Source organism: Harpia harpyja, chromosome Z (assembly GCF_026419915.1).
Source record: "Harpia harpyja isolate bHarHar1 chromosome Z, bHarHar1 primary haplotype, whole genome shotgun sequence".
Lineage (NCBI taxonomy): Eukaryota > Metazoa > Chordata > Aves > Accipitriformes > Accipitridae > Harpia > Harpia harpyja.
The window spans coordinates 50,532,657-50,547,414 of record NC_068969.1 but is presented as its reverse complement, the minus strand read 5'-3'; the positions used below and the strand labels follow the sequence as shown (position 1 = coordinate 50,547,414).

The 14,758-nt window shown below is 46.6% G+C and overlaps 1 protein-coding gene across 7 annotated transcripts in view; it reads left to right on the top strand.

Annotated features, from left to right (window-relative positions):
* Positions 1–5,240, top strand: part of LOC128136953 (E3 ubiquitin-protein ligase TRIM36-like) — a 30,473-nt gene extending 25,233 nt beyond the window's left edge. For all 7 annotated transcript variants that reach the window (XM_052777401.1, XM_052777399.1, XM_052777398.1 and 4 more), the window contains one exon: positions 1,226–5,240. In XM_052777401.1, the coding sequence (XP_052633361.1) occupies positions 1,226–1,580 (355 nt within the window). In that variant the 3' untranslated portion in view covers positions 1,581–5,240. The remainder of the gene's footprint in view (positions 1–1,225) is intronic.
* Positions 5,241–14,758: the final 9,518 nt, after the last annotated feature.

Sequence of the window (14,758 nt, the reverse complement as noted above, 5' to 3'; positions counted from 1 at the left end):
ATAGTAAGACTCTGCCTTAATTCCCTTAGCATACTAGGTTTGGCAGCCATTCAGAGGTACAATGTTCACTGTGCATATCTGTGTAACTTTGCTGTAGCTTGCGTCATGGTGGATTCCAAGTCACTGGCTTATCCCAGGCTATACGCTTGCTTACAGTACTGGAGTGCTACTGAGCACAAGCCAAAGTACAGTGGACAAACCAGCAAAAAGATCTCCAGCTCTCAATTACAGTTGTAGTAAGCCTGGATGTGTGCAAGAACTGCAGGCTGGGAGGCTATCTCCTGGGAACTCTTAACTTTTTCAGGAATCTAACAAAGGTATTGGCTTCCTCCTGTATAACATAGTGAAAGTGTAAAAATGCAAATGTCTTGAGGTGCTTAAAGTCAGATGGAGCCTTTTTGCAAAGTGAGAAATTAGATCCTGATTTCCTGATTTCTTTTTCCTTATCCACACAAATATCTGGAAAACTTTAGCTGACACACATCCAACTTCCCCCCAAACACCCCAAACCCGCAAACCTAGCTAGGGATTGTCCGCACAGAAGAATGCGTGCTTCTCAGCTCTGTCTTCATCTGGGGACAGGAGTAGGGGGAAAAGCACGTAAACTGAACAAACCTAGCTACAAACTTTCCCCAGTAACCAGCTGGGGAACAGGGGTTCAGGGAAGCCTCCAGGCAGAGCACTTTTAAAAAACAAACAAACAAACAAAAAAACCCCAACCAAAACCTTAAACCACTACTTTTTGTATTTTGAATTTTAAAGACAATGTAATACAGCAGTGTCGTGGAAAACTCATAGGACAACAGTAATGTTAAATATATTTACTGGTGCCGTTTAAGATTACGTAAATAAACATATGTTGTCTGTAATGATTAGTCATACTTGCTAAATTACTTCTCAAGTTAACTAATTTACCTGTAGGTTCATTAATGATTGCCTAGCATGAGTACATTTCGATACATCTACTCCTTAGTAAAGCCTCCTGTGGCCTCGTCCTCAGTAGTAGTAGTTTAGCTGTTATTAATTGTTTGAGGTGGCCCAAGTAAGTGTTCTCTACCTACTAAATTGATCTTCCCTCCTGGCTTAGCTATATTTTTACCCCCCAAGTTTTTGTGGTTGATTGATAATGTGGTGTTACCTATCATACAAAAATGTTTTCTCCAGTTCACATCACTGATCCCACTTCAGAACATGACAAAAGCAAATGGTTGTTTTTCTGTTCTAGATATGAGCAAGACAGTGGTCATGACAGTGGGAGTGAAGATGCCTTCTTTGACTCATCACAGCCTGTCACACTGGTCACTTTAGGCATGAAGAAGTTCTTTATCCCCATGACACCTGCTTCCCCCAAGGATCCAGCAAGCAGAATCCTCCCCCTGCCGTCGTGCTTGGGCATCTGCCTTGACTGTGACAAAGGCAAGGTGGGGTTTTACGACGCAGGTTGTATGAAATGCCTTTATGAATCCAAGGTGGACTGCTCTGGCATGATGTACCCAGCATTTGCCTTAATGGGTGGCGCAGCGGTTCATCTTGAGGAAGCTGTCAGAGCAAGGTATGGGGAGTACCACGATGACATCTAGTGCAGTAATCTCTTCCCATTGCTGTTCTGAGATGGAAAATGAGAGCAGAAGAATTCTACCTTATTTTTCAGTCCTGATTAATTACATTCTATCTATGTGTTGCTCACAAGCCTCCGGGCCACGTTTTTTTTAAACTAACAGTCCAGACACTTCCCACACCAGTGGGAAATGTTCTTCCAGGAACTCTCCTGCCTTTCTTGTGATCTGTGCAATGCTGTTATCCGCAGACTTTCTTCCCAGGGGGAAGCAGGGAAGAAGTTTGACTAGCAACCAAAATTACTCTTCAGGGGTAGAAATCTGCCTTTTCTGTAACTTAAATCTACATAGTCAGTTTTCCATTGAATGAAGTCAAAGCTGGCAGCACGTGATTGCTGTTCTCCTTTTAAGAAATCTGCCTGAATACCTCTGAAGGGTCAAATGTTTTCCAGTTAACCCCTGAGCACCAGAGGCTGGGCCTTTCAGATCGAAATAACATTTGCAAAAATACAATATAAAGCAGGGAGAAATCAGAACTGCAGCTGAACGTTTAGGTTCTCAGCACATTGCTGGTTCATGTCCAATTTTTCATCCACCAGGATCCGCAAGTCCTTCTCTGCAGGGCTGCTCTCCATCCCCCAGCCTGTACTGACACTGGGGACTGCCCAGACCCAAGTGCAGGACCTTGCATGTGGCCTCAGTGAACCTCATGAGGTTCACATGGGCCCACTCCTCAAACCTGTCAGGGTCCGTCTGGATGGCAATCCTTCCCTCTAGCAAGTGAACTGCTCAGTTTGGTGTCATCTGCAAACTTGCTGAGGGTGTACTCAATCCCACTGTGTTGTTAATGAAGATACTAAATAATACTGGTGTCACTACAGACCCCTGAGGGACACCACTCATTACTGGTTTCCACTTGGACATTGAGCTGTTGACTGTAACTCTTTGGACGTGGCCATCCAGCCAGTTCCTTTTCCATTGAACAGTCCATCCATCAAACCCATCTCTCTCAAATTTAGAGGTAAGAATGTTGTGGGGGATCTTATCAAAGGCGTTACAGAAGTCCAGGTATATGACATCTGTAGCTCTTCCCTTGCCCGTTGATGCAGTCACTCCATCACAGAAGGCCACTAACTGAGTCAGGCACAATTTGCCCTTAGTGAACCCATGTTGGCTGTCTCTAATCACCTCGCCGTCTTCCATATGTTTCAGTGTATCTTCCAGGAGGATCTGTTACATGATCTTACTGGGCACGGAGGTGGACTGCATCTGTTTATAGAAATCTACATAAAAAACCACTTGGGTACTTGCACTGTTAACTTGCGTTGTGGAAAAATAAGGATCTAAAGTGAAGGATGTTTCTAATACATACTTGGTGCTTTCTAATTTGGGGATATGCTTTCTAATTTGGGGATAGTATTGCATCTTGATGAATGTGTGTGAAGTATGCTTACTAAGTACATGTATACAGCTGTAGAGCTATGAAACGGGACCTGAAAATCACAATACACTTTAATGAATGTAGGTCATAATGCAAAACCTTTGTGTGCTTTGCTGTCTGAACTGTTGTACTGATCTGACCTGGAGTCCATCCCTCACAGTGTCCTCTCTCCTAAGCCTCTGTCTGGTGGCCACTGTCAGAAGAAATTGGCAGAAATGGTAATTGGCAGAAATGTCATCTGCGCCAAGGTGTGCTTGACAGGCCTTTCGGGGCTAGAAAGGCCCAGCAAGGGCAACTTCTTGTCTGGGCCTCACCTGCAAATATTTCTGCCTCAGTAAGGCTGTATGGAAGTATGTTCCACGCCTTTATTGTGTGCTTGTGTGAGAAACACTTTGATGTCCCAGGCGGCAGGTGTGAAGCAGTGGATATCTTCTGAAACTTTATCCTGCAGGAGAAATGGCAAATTGTCCCTCGCTAATTATTCTTTAGGCCATTTCTTTTTGTAATAGATGGTTACCATAGCCTTTCTGTCCCATTATGCCCTCCCTTTCATGTTTCCTCTTGCTGGATGGAAGCCATTCTGTACTGGTGAGCATCCTGCTGCCCTTCTTTCTCCTCTTGCCTTCTGAGGCTGACTGAAGGAGCCCTCCATACAGACACTCTGTTGCTGTGAAGGATGACAAAATTCTGGGTTTTCCTTTTTTCCATAGTCCTAAAACCATATTTGCCTTTTTGGTTGATCCCAAATGTTAAGGTGACATTACAAAGTTTCTTCTGCAGTGTTCTCCATGCAGTCCTGATGGTTAGTTGTAAACAAGTTGTGCACATACAGGGTTTCTCCACCTTGTGTGTTATTTGGCATTTGTTAATGTTGAATGTCATCTGCTTGTTTACTTAGTCACTTAGTCCTGAGGGCCTCCTGCAGCTCTTCAGTCACTGCTAGAGCTGAATGTTCCTGAGTAGCTTCATAGGTAACGCAAACATAATCATTTTTTTGCTTGCTTTTCCAGATCTTGGGGCAACTTAAGTTGTAGTGGGACGCAGCAAATCTCTTTCTGCTGTTAAAATTTATTGTTCCTTCCACTTTTTTCCCTGAGTCATTTACTAAATCATGATTAGCTAGTGAAGCACTGAAAACTTTTACATGCTAGTACACTCTGTTGAGTAGATGACTCATGTTCTTGTGCGTGTGAGCCCAGTAGTCAGATAAACCCAGGAGACAGGATTCTCTCTTCAGTAGCTGTGATTTCTCCCATTGTATAATCACCATTTGTCTGTTCATCTGCCAAACCTGGTGATGGCTTAAAGCTATAGATTACAGGGTTGAACTTTCTGGTTTGTTTTTGCTAGACCAAATCTCCTTCCACAGACAAATGTATCATTTTTGATTCGTCTGTTTCAGAAATGGGTCTAAGTTAGAGGTTTTTGTCATGGTTAGCACTCCACAGTTCCACGTTTGGATTCTTCATAAGCGTCTGGACCAATATCACCAGGCTTTGGCCTTTCATTACTTCATGGAAATATTAATAAACTGAACACTCTATCTTAGAATGAAGACAGTCTCTCAGACTCATTTATTTAAAAAAAAAAAGATTAAATTTTCCCAATTTGAGAACATAGAAGTGAGAAATTAAAAATTTAGGTTTTTTTTTTCTACTATAGCTTTACCTTACATTCATTTGAGATGTGCTCTGCTATGCAATTACTTATTCTACTGGACAGAGACTGACACTACCTTAAACATTTATCTAATCTACCTTTTGATATGTCTGTTTGTATTTATCTCATTCCAAGTTTAAATGATTTGGCTTTTGGTGTTACTTGAATATTTAGGATGCATTCATTATGGTACTCTATGGTGCTTACTCCAGCTTATTAAATAACACAGTCGGAGGCACTGAAAACACTGTCAGATTTTTTCCGCTGCAACGGAACTGTCACCTTTCAGAAATACAGTTCAGCAGTACTTGCCTATCCAGATACTTATTTTTCCAGAACAAGTTTCTTCCTATGAAACAGCACTTTACAATGTAGACTAAGCTAAGAATGGTGTGGTATTGTGTGGATCTTTGTGCAATATAGCTGTTTGGTGAGTACTGTGTGATTTGCAAAGCTCCATGCAAGTGTGAATCATGTAGACACTTTCTAGATATCTAAAGCTTTAACAAAAAGGCCTTGTTTAAAATATTCTGAAATGTAAATGTGATGTCTTTTTTTTTTTTTTAATAAAAGCTGAAAATACAGTAGAGCTTGGTCATTCACATTATTACATCCCAGCTCTGAACTACCCTGGTTGAAATAATATTTCTTAGAATAAATGACACCAGGTGACTTGCAGGGAGAAAGCACTGCTTTTGGTTCTCAAGTCTGCTCATATACCCGTACCTCTCATTTTAGGAGGACTAAAGAGGCTAGTTTGGACTAACTGCCACATAGGGTTTTACTTCTGATGCTGACGTTAGGAACTTGGCTGCCTGAGGCTCCCTCTCCAGGCAGGGGAGGAAAATGTGTGTCCAGAAGGAACTTGGCTGTTGGGCATTTTCAAGGGAACCTACTCATTCCTTAATGGAGGACGTGGATGGTGCTTACCTCTCCAACCAGAGCAGCCCAGCCAAGAGAGCTAAGTTCAGTTGGATGGACCTACCTTGCTCTGCAATTCTGAAAATGGGTGCCACTGCTTAAATCTGCATCTGTTTGAAAATTCAGTGTTTACATTTGTTGACACTGCTCCTTTCAGGATGTTTTAAGTTCCAGCTTCTGATGGTTGCTGCCTTCAGGCCTGCTGTGTGTGCACCTGTGAGTGCTAGAGGCTGTATTCACAGTGGTGTCCTGTGAGCTGTGCTAGTGTGGTTAAATCAGCCACAGAGTCAATATATGTATCTGTTTATATATTTTTTTATATATATATATTTATTATATATATATGTTTACTTTAGGCGAGAAGGGCTGATGCTCCTGGGAAAGCAGGAGTATGGAAACCAAGTGCAGTATTCTGCTGAGTTCTCTCAACTTTCTGATTTGACTGCCATCCTCAAGTATGTTGTTCAAAGGTATAAATGCCAGGTTTCTTTATTGCTGGAATCTGAGTAAAACCGACACTTGTAGAGACAGAAGGATGGCTGAGGAAGCACTTGAAAAGGACTCAGGCCAAAGAATATTCTTGGCGCCACATCAGCACATGAATGCAGAGCTGACTGGCACTTCCTGAGGTGCTTGCCATCAGGGAAAGACTGAGATGGTGCGTGGTCTTTGGCTCAGCTCCTATTCAGTAACAACTTTCTGAAAGCTTATTTTGAAGTTCAGAAAAACAAACAGTGCGTCTGTGTGAGAGAGAACTTCAGTTTGTGCTGGAGTCTCAAATTAGAAAGAAGCGGCTTTGACTTGGCCTGAAGGATATTTCTAGCTCCTTGACAAAATAATAAGGCTTTCTGTGTATTTATTGCCCAACTATAAACATTGCACTGGGCAAATCCAACTTAGCATGAAAGGATCCATTTGTTTCAGCTAGCCTGCCTGGTTTGACAGGCTTAGTCCTTGTTCTTAACCCTTTTATTCCTCCTGCCTTCTATCTCCCATAAGACATATGTAAAGGAGAAATGGGAGGCTCAAACACTATCAGAAAGTGTTTCTCTCAAAAATATATCTTTTCCTGCCTGTTTATTAAATTCTGCCACTCTTTTGCTCCATCACACCCATATCAGCTCTGCTTTGGTGCAGTTACCGGATTTCCTGCTCTTTTCTCAGACCTGGAAACAACTACAGCAGCAGTATCCTCTGCTCCTCCATGCAGTGTAACTGGGAGATATAGAATCATAGAATCATTTAGGTTGGAAAAGACCTTCAAGATCATCGAGTCCAACCATCAACCATGCCCACTAAACCATGTCCTGAAGTGCCTTGTCTATGCATTTTTTGAATACCTCCAGGGATGGTGACTCAGCCACTTCCCTGGGCAGCCTATTCCAATGCCTGACAACCCTCTCAGTAAAAAAATTTTTCCTAATATCCAACCTAAATCTCCCTTGCCTCAACTTGAGGCCATTTCCTCTCGTCCTACCTCCAGCCACCTGACAGAAGACACCAGCACTCACCTCACTACAACCCCCTTTCAGGTAGTTGTAGAGAGCAATAAGGTCTCCCCTCAGCCTCCTCTTCTCCAGACTAAACAACCCCAGCTCCCTCAGCCGCTCCTCATAAGACTTGTGCTCCAGGCCCCTCACCAACTTGGTTGCCCTTCTCTGGACATGCTCCAGCACCTCCATGTCTTTCTTGTGGTGAGGGGCCCAAAACTGAACAAAGTACTCGAGGTGCGGCCTCACCAGTGCCGAGTACAGGGGAACAATCGCCTCCCTGCTCCTGCTGGCCACACTATTTCTGATGGAGGCCAGGATGCCGTTGGCCTTCTTGGCCACCTGGGCACACTGCTGGCTCATATTCAGCCAGCTGTCAACCAGAACCCCCAGGTCTTTCTCTGCCGGGCAGCTTTCCAGCCACTCTTCCCCAAGCCTGTAGCACTGCACGGGGTTGTTGTGACTCAAGTGCAGGACCCGGCACCTGGCCTTGTTGAACTTCATATGATTGGCCTCAGCCCATCGATCCAGCCTGTCCAGATCCCTCTGTAGAGCCTTCCTTCCCTCGAGCAGATCGACCCTGCCTCCCAGCTTGGTGTCGTCTGCAAACTTGCTGAGGGTGCACTCAATCCCCTCATCCAAATCATCGATAAAGATATTAAACAGAACAGGGCCCAACACCGAGCCCTGAGGAACACCGCTTGTGACCCGCTGCCAACTGGATTTCACCCTATTCACCACAACCCTCTGGGCTTGTCCATCCAGCCAGTTTTTCACCCAGCGACGAGTACGCTTGTCCAAGCCATGAGGCGCCAGTTTCTCAAGGAGTATGCCATGAGAGACAGTGTCAAAGGCCTTGCTGAAGTCAAGGTAGACAACATCCACAGCCTTTCCCGCATCCACTAGGCGGGTCACCTGGTCATAGAAGGAGATCAGGTTGGTCAAGCAGGACCTGCCTTTCGTAAACCCATGCTGGCTGGGCCTGATCCCCTTCTTATCCTGGACTTGCCATGTGAGTGCTCTCAAGACAAACCGTTCCATAATCTTCCCCGGTACCGAGGTCAGGCTGACAGGCCTGTAGTTCCCCGGATCCTCCCTCTGACCCTTCTTATAAATGGGAGTCACATTGGCAAGCCTCCAGTCCTCCGGGACCTCCCCTGTTGACCAGCATCGCTGATAGATGATAGAGAGTGGCTTGGCAAGGACCTCTGCCAGTTCCCTCAGTACTCTTGGATGGATCCCATCAGGTCCCATAGATTTGTGAGTGTCCAGATGGCATAGTAGGTCACTAACTATTTCCTCCTGGATTAAGGGGGGTATATTCTGCTCTTCATCCTTGCCTTCCTGCTCAGGGGGCAGAGTACCCTGAGGATAACTGGTCTCCCTACTAAAGACTGAGGCAAATAAAGCATTAAGTACCTCAGCCTTTTCCTCATCTCTGGTTGCAACGTTCCCTTCTGTATCCATTAAAGGATAGATATTCTCCTTGGGTTTCTTTTTACTGTTAACATATTTGTAAAAACATTTTCTGTTGTCCCTTACAATAGTGGCCAGATTTAGTTCTAGCTGAGCTTTTGCCTTTCTAATTTTCTCTCTGTATGATCTAACAAGATCCCTCTACTCCTCCCAAGTTGCCTGCCCTTTCCTCCAGAGATGATAAACTCTCCTTTTTTTCTTAAGTCCTAGCAAAAGCTCCCCGTTCAGCCAGGCTGGTCATTTTCCTCGGCAGTTTGACTTGCGGCACATGGGAATAGCCTGGTCCTGAGCCATTAAGATTTCCTTCTTAAAGAATGTCCATCCCTCCTAGACCCTTTTGCCCTTCAGGACTGTCTCCCAAGGGACTCTCTCAACCAGTGCCTTGAAGAGGCCAAAGTTTGCCCTCCGGAAGTCCATAGTGCTGGTTTTGCTGACCACCTTCCTTGCCTCACCACGAATTGAAAATTCTATCATTTCATGGTCGCTAAGCCCAAGACAGCCTCCAACCATCACACCTCCCACCAGTCCTTCCCTGTTCGTAAACAACAGATCTAGCAAGGCTCCTCCCCTGGTTGGCTCACCCACCAGCTGTGTCAGGAAGTTATCTTCCACACACTCCAGGAACCTCCTAGATTGTTTACTCACTGCTGTGTTGTATTTCCAGCAGACATCTGGAAAGTTGAAGTCCCCCACGAGGACAAGGGCACACGATTCTGAGACTACTGCCAGCCGCTTGTAGAACGATTCATCCGTCTCTTCAACCTGGTTGGGTGGTCTGTAACAGACTCCCAGCACAATATCTGTCTTATTGGCTTTCCCTCTCATCCTCACCCATAAGCACTCCACCTTGTCATCAGAATCGTGTAGCTCTGAACAGTCAAAACATTCCCTAACATAGAGAGCCACCCCACCACCTCTTCTACCTTGCCTGTCCCTTCTGAAGAGCTTGTAGCCATCCATTGCAGCACTCCAGTCATGGGAGTCGTCCCACCATGTTTCCATGATGGCGACTAAGTCATATCTATCCTGCTGCACGATGGCTTCCAGCTCCTCCTGTTTCTTGCCCATGCTGCGTGCATTGGCATAGATGCATTTGAGCTGGGTTATCGAATCCACCCCTAACATCGGCGCGCTGCCCCCAGGCTCATCTCTGGTGCACCTAGTTTTATCCCTTACCCCCTTCAAACCTAGTTTAAAGCCCTCTCTATGAGCCCTGCCATCTCATGGGCGAGGATTCTTCTACCCGTTTGAGATAGCTGGAAACCATCTGTCGCTAGCAAGCCCGGTGCCGTGTAAACCTCCCCATGATCAAAAACCCCCAAATTCCACCGATGGCACCAGCCTCTGAGCCACGTATTAACCAGGTGTGTTTTCCTGTTCCTTTCAGTGTATTTCCCTGCCACTGAAGGGATTGAGGAAAACACTACCTGTGCTCCCGATCCTTCCACTAGTCGTCCCAGTGCCCTGAAGTCCCTTTTGATTGCCTTTGGATTTCTCTCTGCAATCTCCTCACTGCCAACCTGCACAACCAGCAATGGGTAATAACCAGAGGTCCGAACGAGACCAGGGAGTTTCCTGGTAACGTCTTTTACCCGGGCCCCAGGGAGGCAGCAGACTTCCCTGTGGGATGGGTGAGGTCTGCATATTGGGCCCTCTGTCCCGCTCAGAAGGGAGTCGCCTACGACAATTACCCTCCTTTTTCTTTTTTCAGCGGATGTGAGAATGCGTGGGGCTGCCCGACTGGGCCTAGGCACCTCCCTAGATAGGGCTTCATCTAGACCCTGATCTTCACTGGCCTGGTCCGCAAGTTCCAGAGCCCCATACCTGTTGCGCAGGGGCAACTGGGAAGGTGAGGGAGACCGGGAGGGGATTCGCCTGCCTCCCCGAGCAGGCACCTGTATCCATTCCCCTCCATCTCTTAGGTCCCCTCCTGCCTGGCGGCAGGACGTCAGGGGAACCTCCGCTTCTTGCGGAGCCTCCATCTGCTGCCCCTGCCTCAGGGATGGTAGGGTGTGGGCCCACCAATCTATCTCCCTCTCTCTCACACTCCCTGATACTCCTCAACCTTTCCACTTCCTCCTTCAGCTCTACCACCACGCTGAGCAGATCGTTCGCCTGGTCACACCTCACACAAGAGGTGTCCCCGCTGCCCTCCGGCATCGGTGATAGGCTCAGGCACTCCCTGCAGCCAGAGACCCGGACAGCTGCATGTTCACATGGGAGCTCCGTCTGCGTCGACGCGTTTTTCCTAACAATGGCTTTCCCCCGAGCGGCAACCCTACCTGGGTCTCCCTCCGGGCCGACGCCCACCGCTTGAGTAGCCTTCTCCAGCTGGGAAGAGGAAGGCGGGGCCTGCACTCCCCGCCTGCGCCAACTGACGCGCCACGCCCTCTCTGACGCGCCACGCCCTCTCTGACGCGCCACGCCCTCTCTGACGCGCCACGCCCTCTCTGACGCGCTCCCGTTCGCCGGCGCTCCTCGGGGCCGTTCAAATCTCCCGCGGTTGCCCCTGGCAACGCCCACGCCGCGTCAGCCTGTCCCGCGAGAGCCGCCGGCTCTGGCCGGGGCCCTCCGCTCTGCCCCGGCGCTCCCGGGCCTCGGGAGCCTCCCGGTCCGCCTCAGGCTACCGCTTGGCCGCCGACTTACCGTCGCCTCTGCTGGCCTCGCCGCTGAGTGAATGAATATCCTTAAACCTATCAGATGGAGAGAAAATGCCCTATGTAAATAGCAAACTTTCAGCTTGGAAAAAAAAGAGAGAAAAAAATAGTTTCAGAGGAGGGGAAAAATTACTATTTTCTTCGGCGGGGTCTCTGAGTGACCGTTCTGCATGGGTGCTTGAGCAGGGCAGGGAGCCAGACAGGCGGAGGAGGTTCCCACTGGTGCTGCTGAATGGGTAGAGCCTGCAGCACAACTTGGCATGGTGTCCAGAAATGGCTGTTTCTGGGGTTGGTAACCCACTGGGCTAAAATGGGGAAGTTCGGTGCGTTCCTCCTAGTTTCTTCCTGTGTGGCATAATGTGCAAATGACTTTGTTTCTGCCTGATCGTAAGTAAAAAGATTATATTTGGCCTCCGTCTGTGTCAGTCAATTTAAAAAATATCCATCCCCGACAAAAAACTTGTCTGATTATCTATCCATCCTTTCTTAAAAAGAGAACTGCGGTGTAACTTTTAACAGTAGAATTTGTATTAATTTGATTTAAATGAGTCATCGTACTTAGTTATATAGCATGGCACAAAACCACCCAAATGAAACCAGTGGAATGAAAAAAATTCCTTTAAGAAATGATCTCGTAAATACTCCTTCAAAACCAAGTTAAGCGATGAATGAAGATTAAAAATTAGGAGTTCACTTGAGAAGTCACTTCATAAGAGAATTGCAGGGATCTCAACTAACTACTTGGCTATGGAAAACAAGCAGCACTTCCATTTCATTCATCACTAAACCCTACCTATATATAGACATGTGGGTATATGCGTCTCTATTTGTGCGTACGTACATGTCTCTTTTTTCTGGAAAGTTACTTGACTACTCATGAAATCGTTAGGAAGGCCAGAAAACACTGAGACGCCTTCAAATAATACTGACAGTTGTTCTTAGGACCATCTTAATCAGGATTTTGCATACTGCTGGGCCAAGTGCATCCAGGTATTTAGACTATGAGAGGTGACAGAGGGTGCTCCTTTCCTATGCACCTGGGGGTGTATGGGGTCAAGGGACTGTTTACCATGAAGCAGAAGGACCTAGGGCGGTGCTGGTGGTGCATCTCCTGTACACTTGAACACTAAGCCAGAAGAAGACGTGAAGGTGTGACATTGTACCCCAGCGGAGCTGACGGGATGGTTTTTCCTCAGCTTTTTCTCACTGAACGTGGAGATACCACAGACACTTGTCACCTCCCTCCCTGCTGTTTCTTGGGACTTAGAAGATGACTCTGGAGTTGGGAGTAATGTTGGGGGACATCTTTCAAGCCCAATTCCTGCATCTCTGCCCTGGCAGAAATACTCCATGGCCACATCCACAGGATGCCCACGTGGGGTCTGGGCTCCCAGAGCCTGTGGGGAAGAAGCCCTCCCCACTGACCGCTGGGGAGCTAACTGGCAAAGGAAGCTGGTTTTGCATAGTCAGTCCAGACTTCAGCCAAATTTGTCACTTCTTCCCTTATTTAGAAGATGCTATGTATCAGGCACCCCCTGATACTTCAGGCTATTTATGCAGGTGTGGATTCATTCACACTGGTTTTATTAAAGCTTCTTTCTGCCTCACAGGGGAACAGGCAAACTCTTAAACAAAGTAAATCTACCTCAAAATGTTAATTGATTTTTTTTTTAAATAACGATAGAGTCCATTTTAGAGAACTATTGAGACAGAAAAATAAGGATGAAGAAGATAAGACTGATAAGACTGGGACTTTTTATGAGAAAAATATCATATACAGTACCAGGTTTGTACTATTTTAATTTTATTTCAGAGCACTTTGTTTCTTCCAGACATAAAAAATTATGAAAAAAGCATTTTCAAGACACTAGCTAGGAAAGGAAGTAATGGTAAGATTTCTCTCTACAAATCCTGTTTCTTCTCTAAATACGTTAATTCATTTCCTAATTCAGAGATTTTTTTTTTTATTTTATGCAGCTTGTATGTTTTCAGGCTCCACGGAGGCAGGCTGGCATCACTCTAAGCCCCATCCAGTTCCCCATGCACCAGCCAGCACCTGGCAAGTCACAGCACTCAGGCTGGTGAATTCAGCTGTAATCAAAGGGCAATAACATACGGCATGCACATTTGTGGTGTAAATGCATTCAAGAGTATTTAAACATGAGTTTATATTCCAGCACCCCCTTTTTTAACTTGCTGTGAGAGCAGCCAGTACAACTGGACACATGGGCTTGGGGGACCTTCCCTCAGGGCCCTGCCATCATTTTTTACTGGGTCCCAGGTGCTGGTTTTGACTTTCTAGTGTCTCCCCCTTTATTTAGTTTTTCCTTCTCCTCAGCTTCTCCTATCTAGCAAGTTGCTGGATTTCTAGTGTTAATGCAAGCAGAAGAGGTTTTTTAGAGAAGCAGTGCAAAGAACATGCCCTTGGAGACCACATCGGGTCACAACTGGTGTTCCCCAGGGCTCGGTGTTGGGCCCTGTTCTGTTTAATATCTTTATCGATGATTTGGATGAGGGGATTGAGTGCACCCTCAGCAAGTTTGCAGACGACACCAAGTTGGGAGGCAGGGTCGATCTGCTTGAGGGTAGGGAGGCTCTACAGAGGATCTGGACAGGCTGGATCGATGGGCTGAGGCCAATCGTATGAAGTTCAACAAGGCCAGGTGCCGGGTCCTGCACTTGAGTCACAACAACCCCATGCAGCGCTACAGGCTTGGCGAAGAGTGGCTGGAAGGCTGCCCGGCAGAGAAAGACCTGGGGGTGCTGGTTGACAGCCGGCTGAATATGAGCCAGCAGTGTGCCCAGGTGGCCAAGAAGGCCAATCGCATCCTAGCCTGTATCAGGAACAGTGTGGCCAGCAGGAGCAGGGAGGTGGTTGTTCCCCTGTACTCGGCACTGGTGAGGCCGCACTGTTTTCAGTTTTGGGCCTCTCACTACAGGAAAGACATGGAGGTGCTGGAGCATGTCCAGAGAAGGGCAACCAAGTTGGTGAGGGGCCTGGAGCACAAGTCTTATGAGGAGCGGCTGAGGGATCTGGGGTTGTTCAGTCTAGAAAAGAGGAGGCTGAGGGGAGACCTTATCGCTCTCTCCAACTACCTGAAAGGGGGTTGTAGTGAGGTGGGTGCTGGTCCCTTCTGTCAGGTGGCTGGAGGTAGGACGAGAGGAAATGGCCTCAAGTTGAGGCAAGGGAGATTTAGGTTAGATATTAGGAAAAATTTTTTTACTGAGAGGGTTGTCAAACATTGGAATGGGCTGCCCAGGGAAGTGGCTGAGTCACCATCCCTGGAGGTATTCAAAAAGCGAGTGGACAGGGTACTCCAGGGCATGGTTTAGTGGGCATGGTTAATGGTTGGACTCGATGATCTTGAAGGTCTTTTCCAACCGAAATGATTCTATGATTCTATAATCACTTGTAAAGTTACTATATATGGTGAGGAGAAAATACTAATATTCTGTTGTTTGCAGTATTGATATACTGCCCGGTTTAGTATTTTACTATTTAAAATGATTTTAAAAAGAAAAGACTTAAACCTAGTTTATGAGCTTGATTTTTTTTTT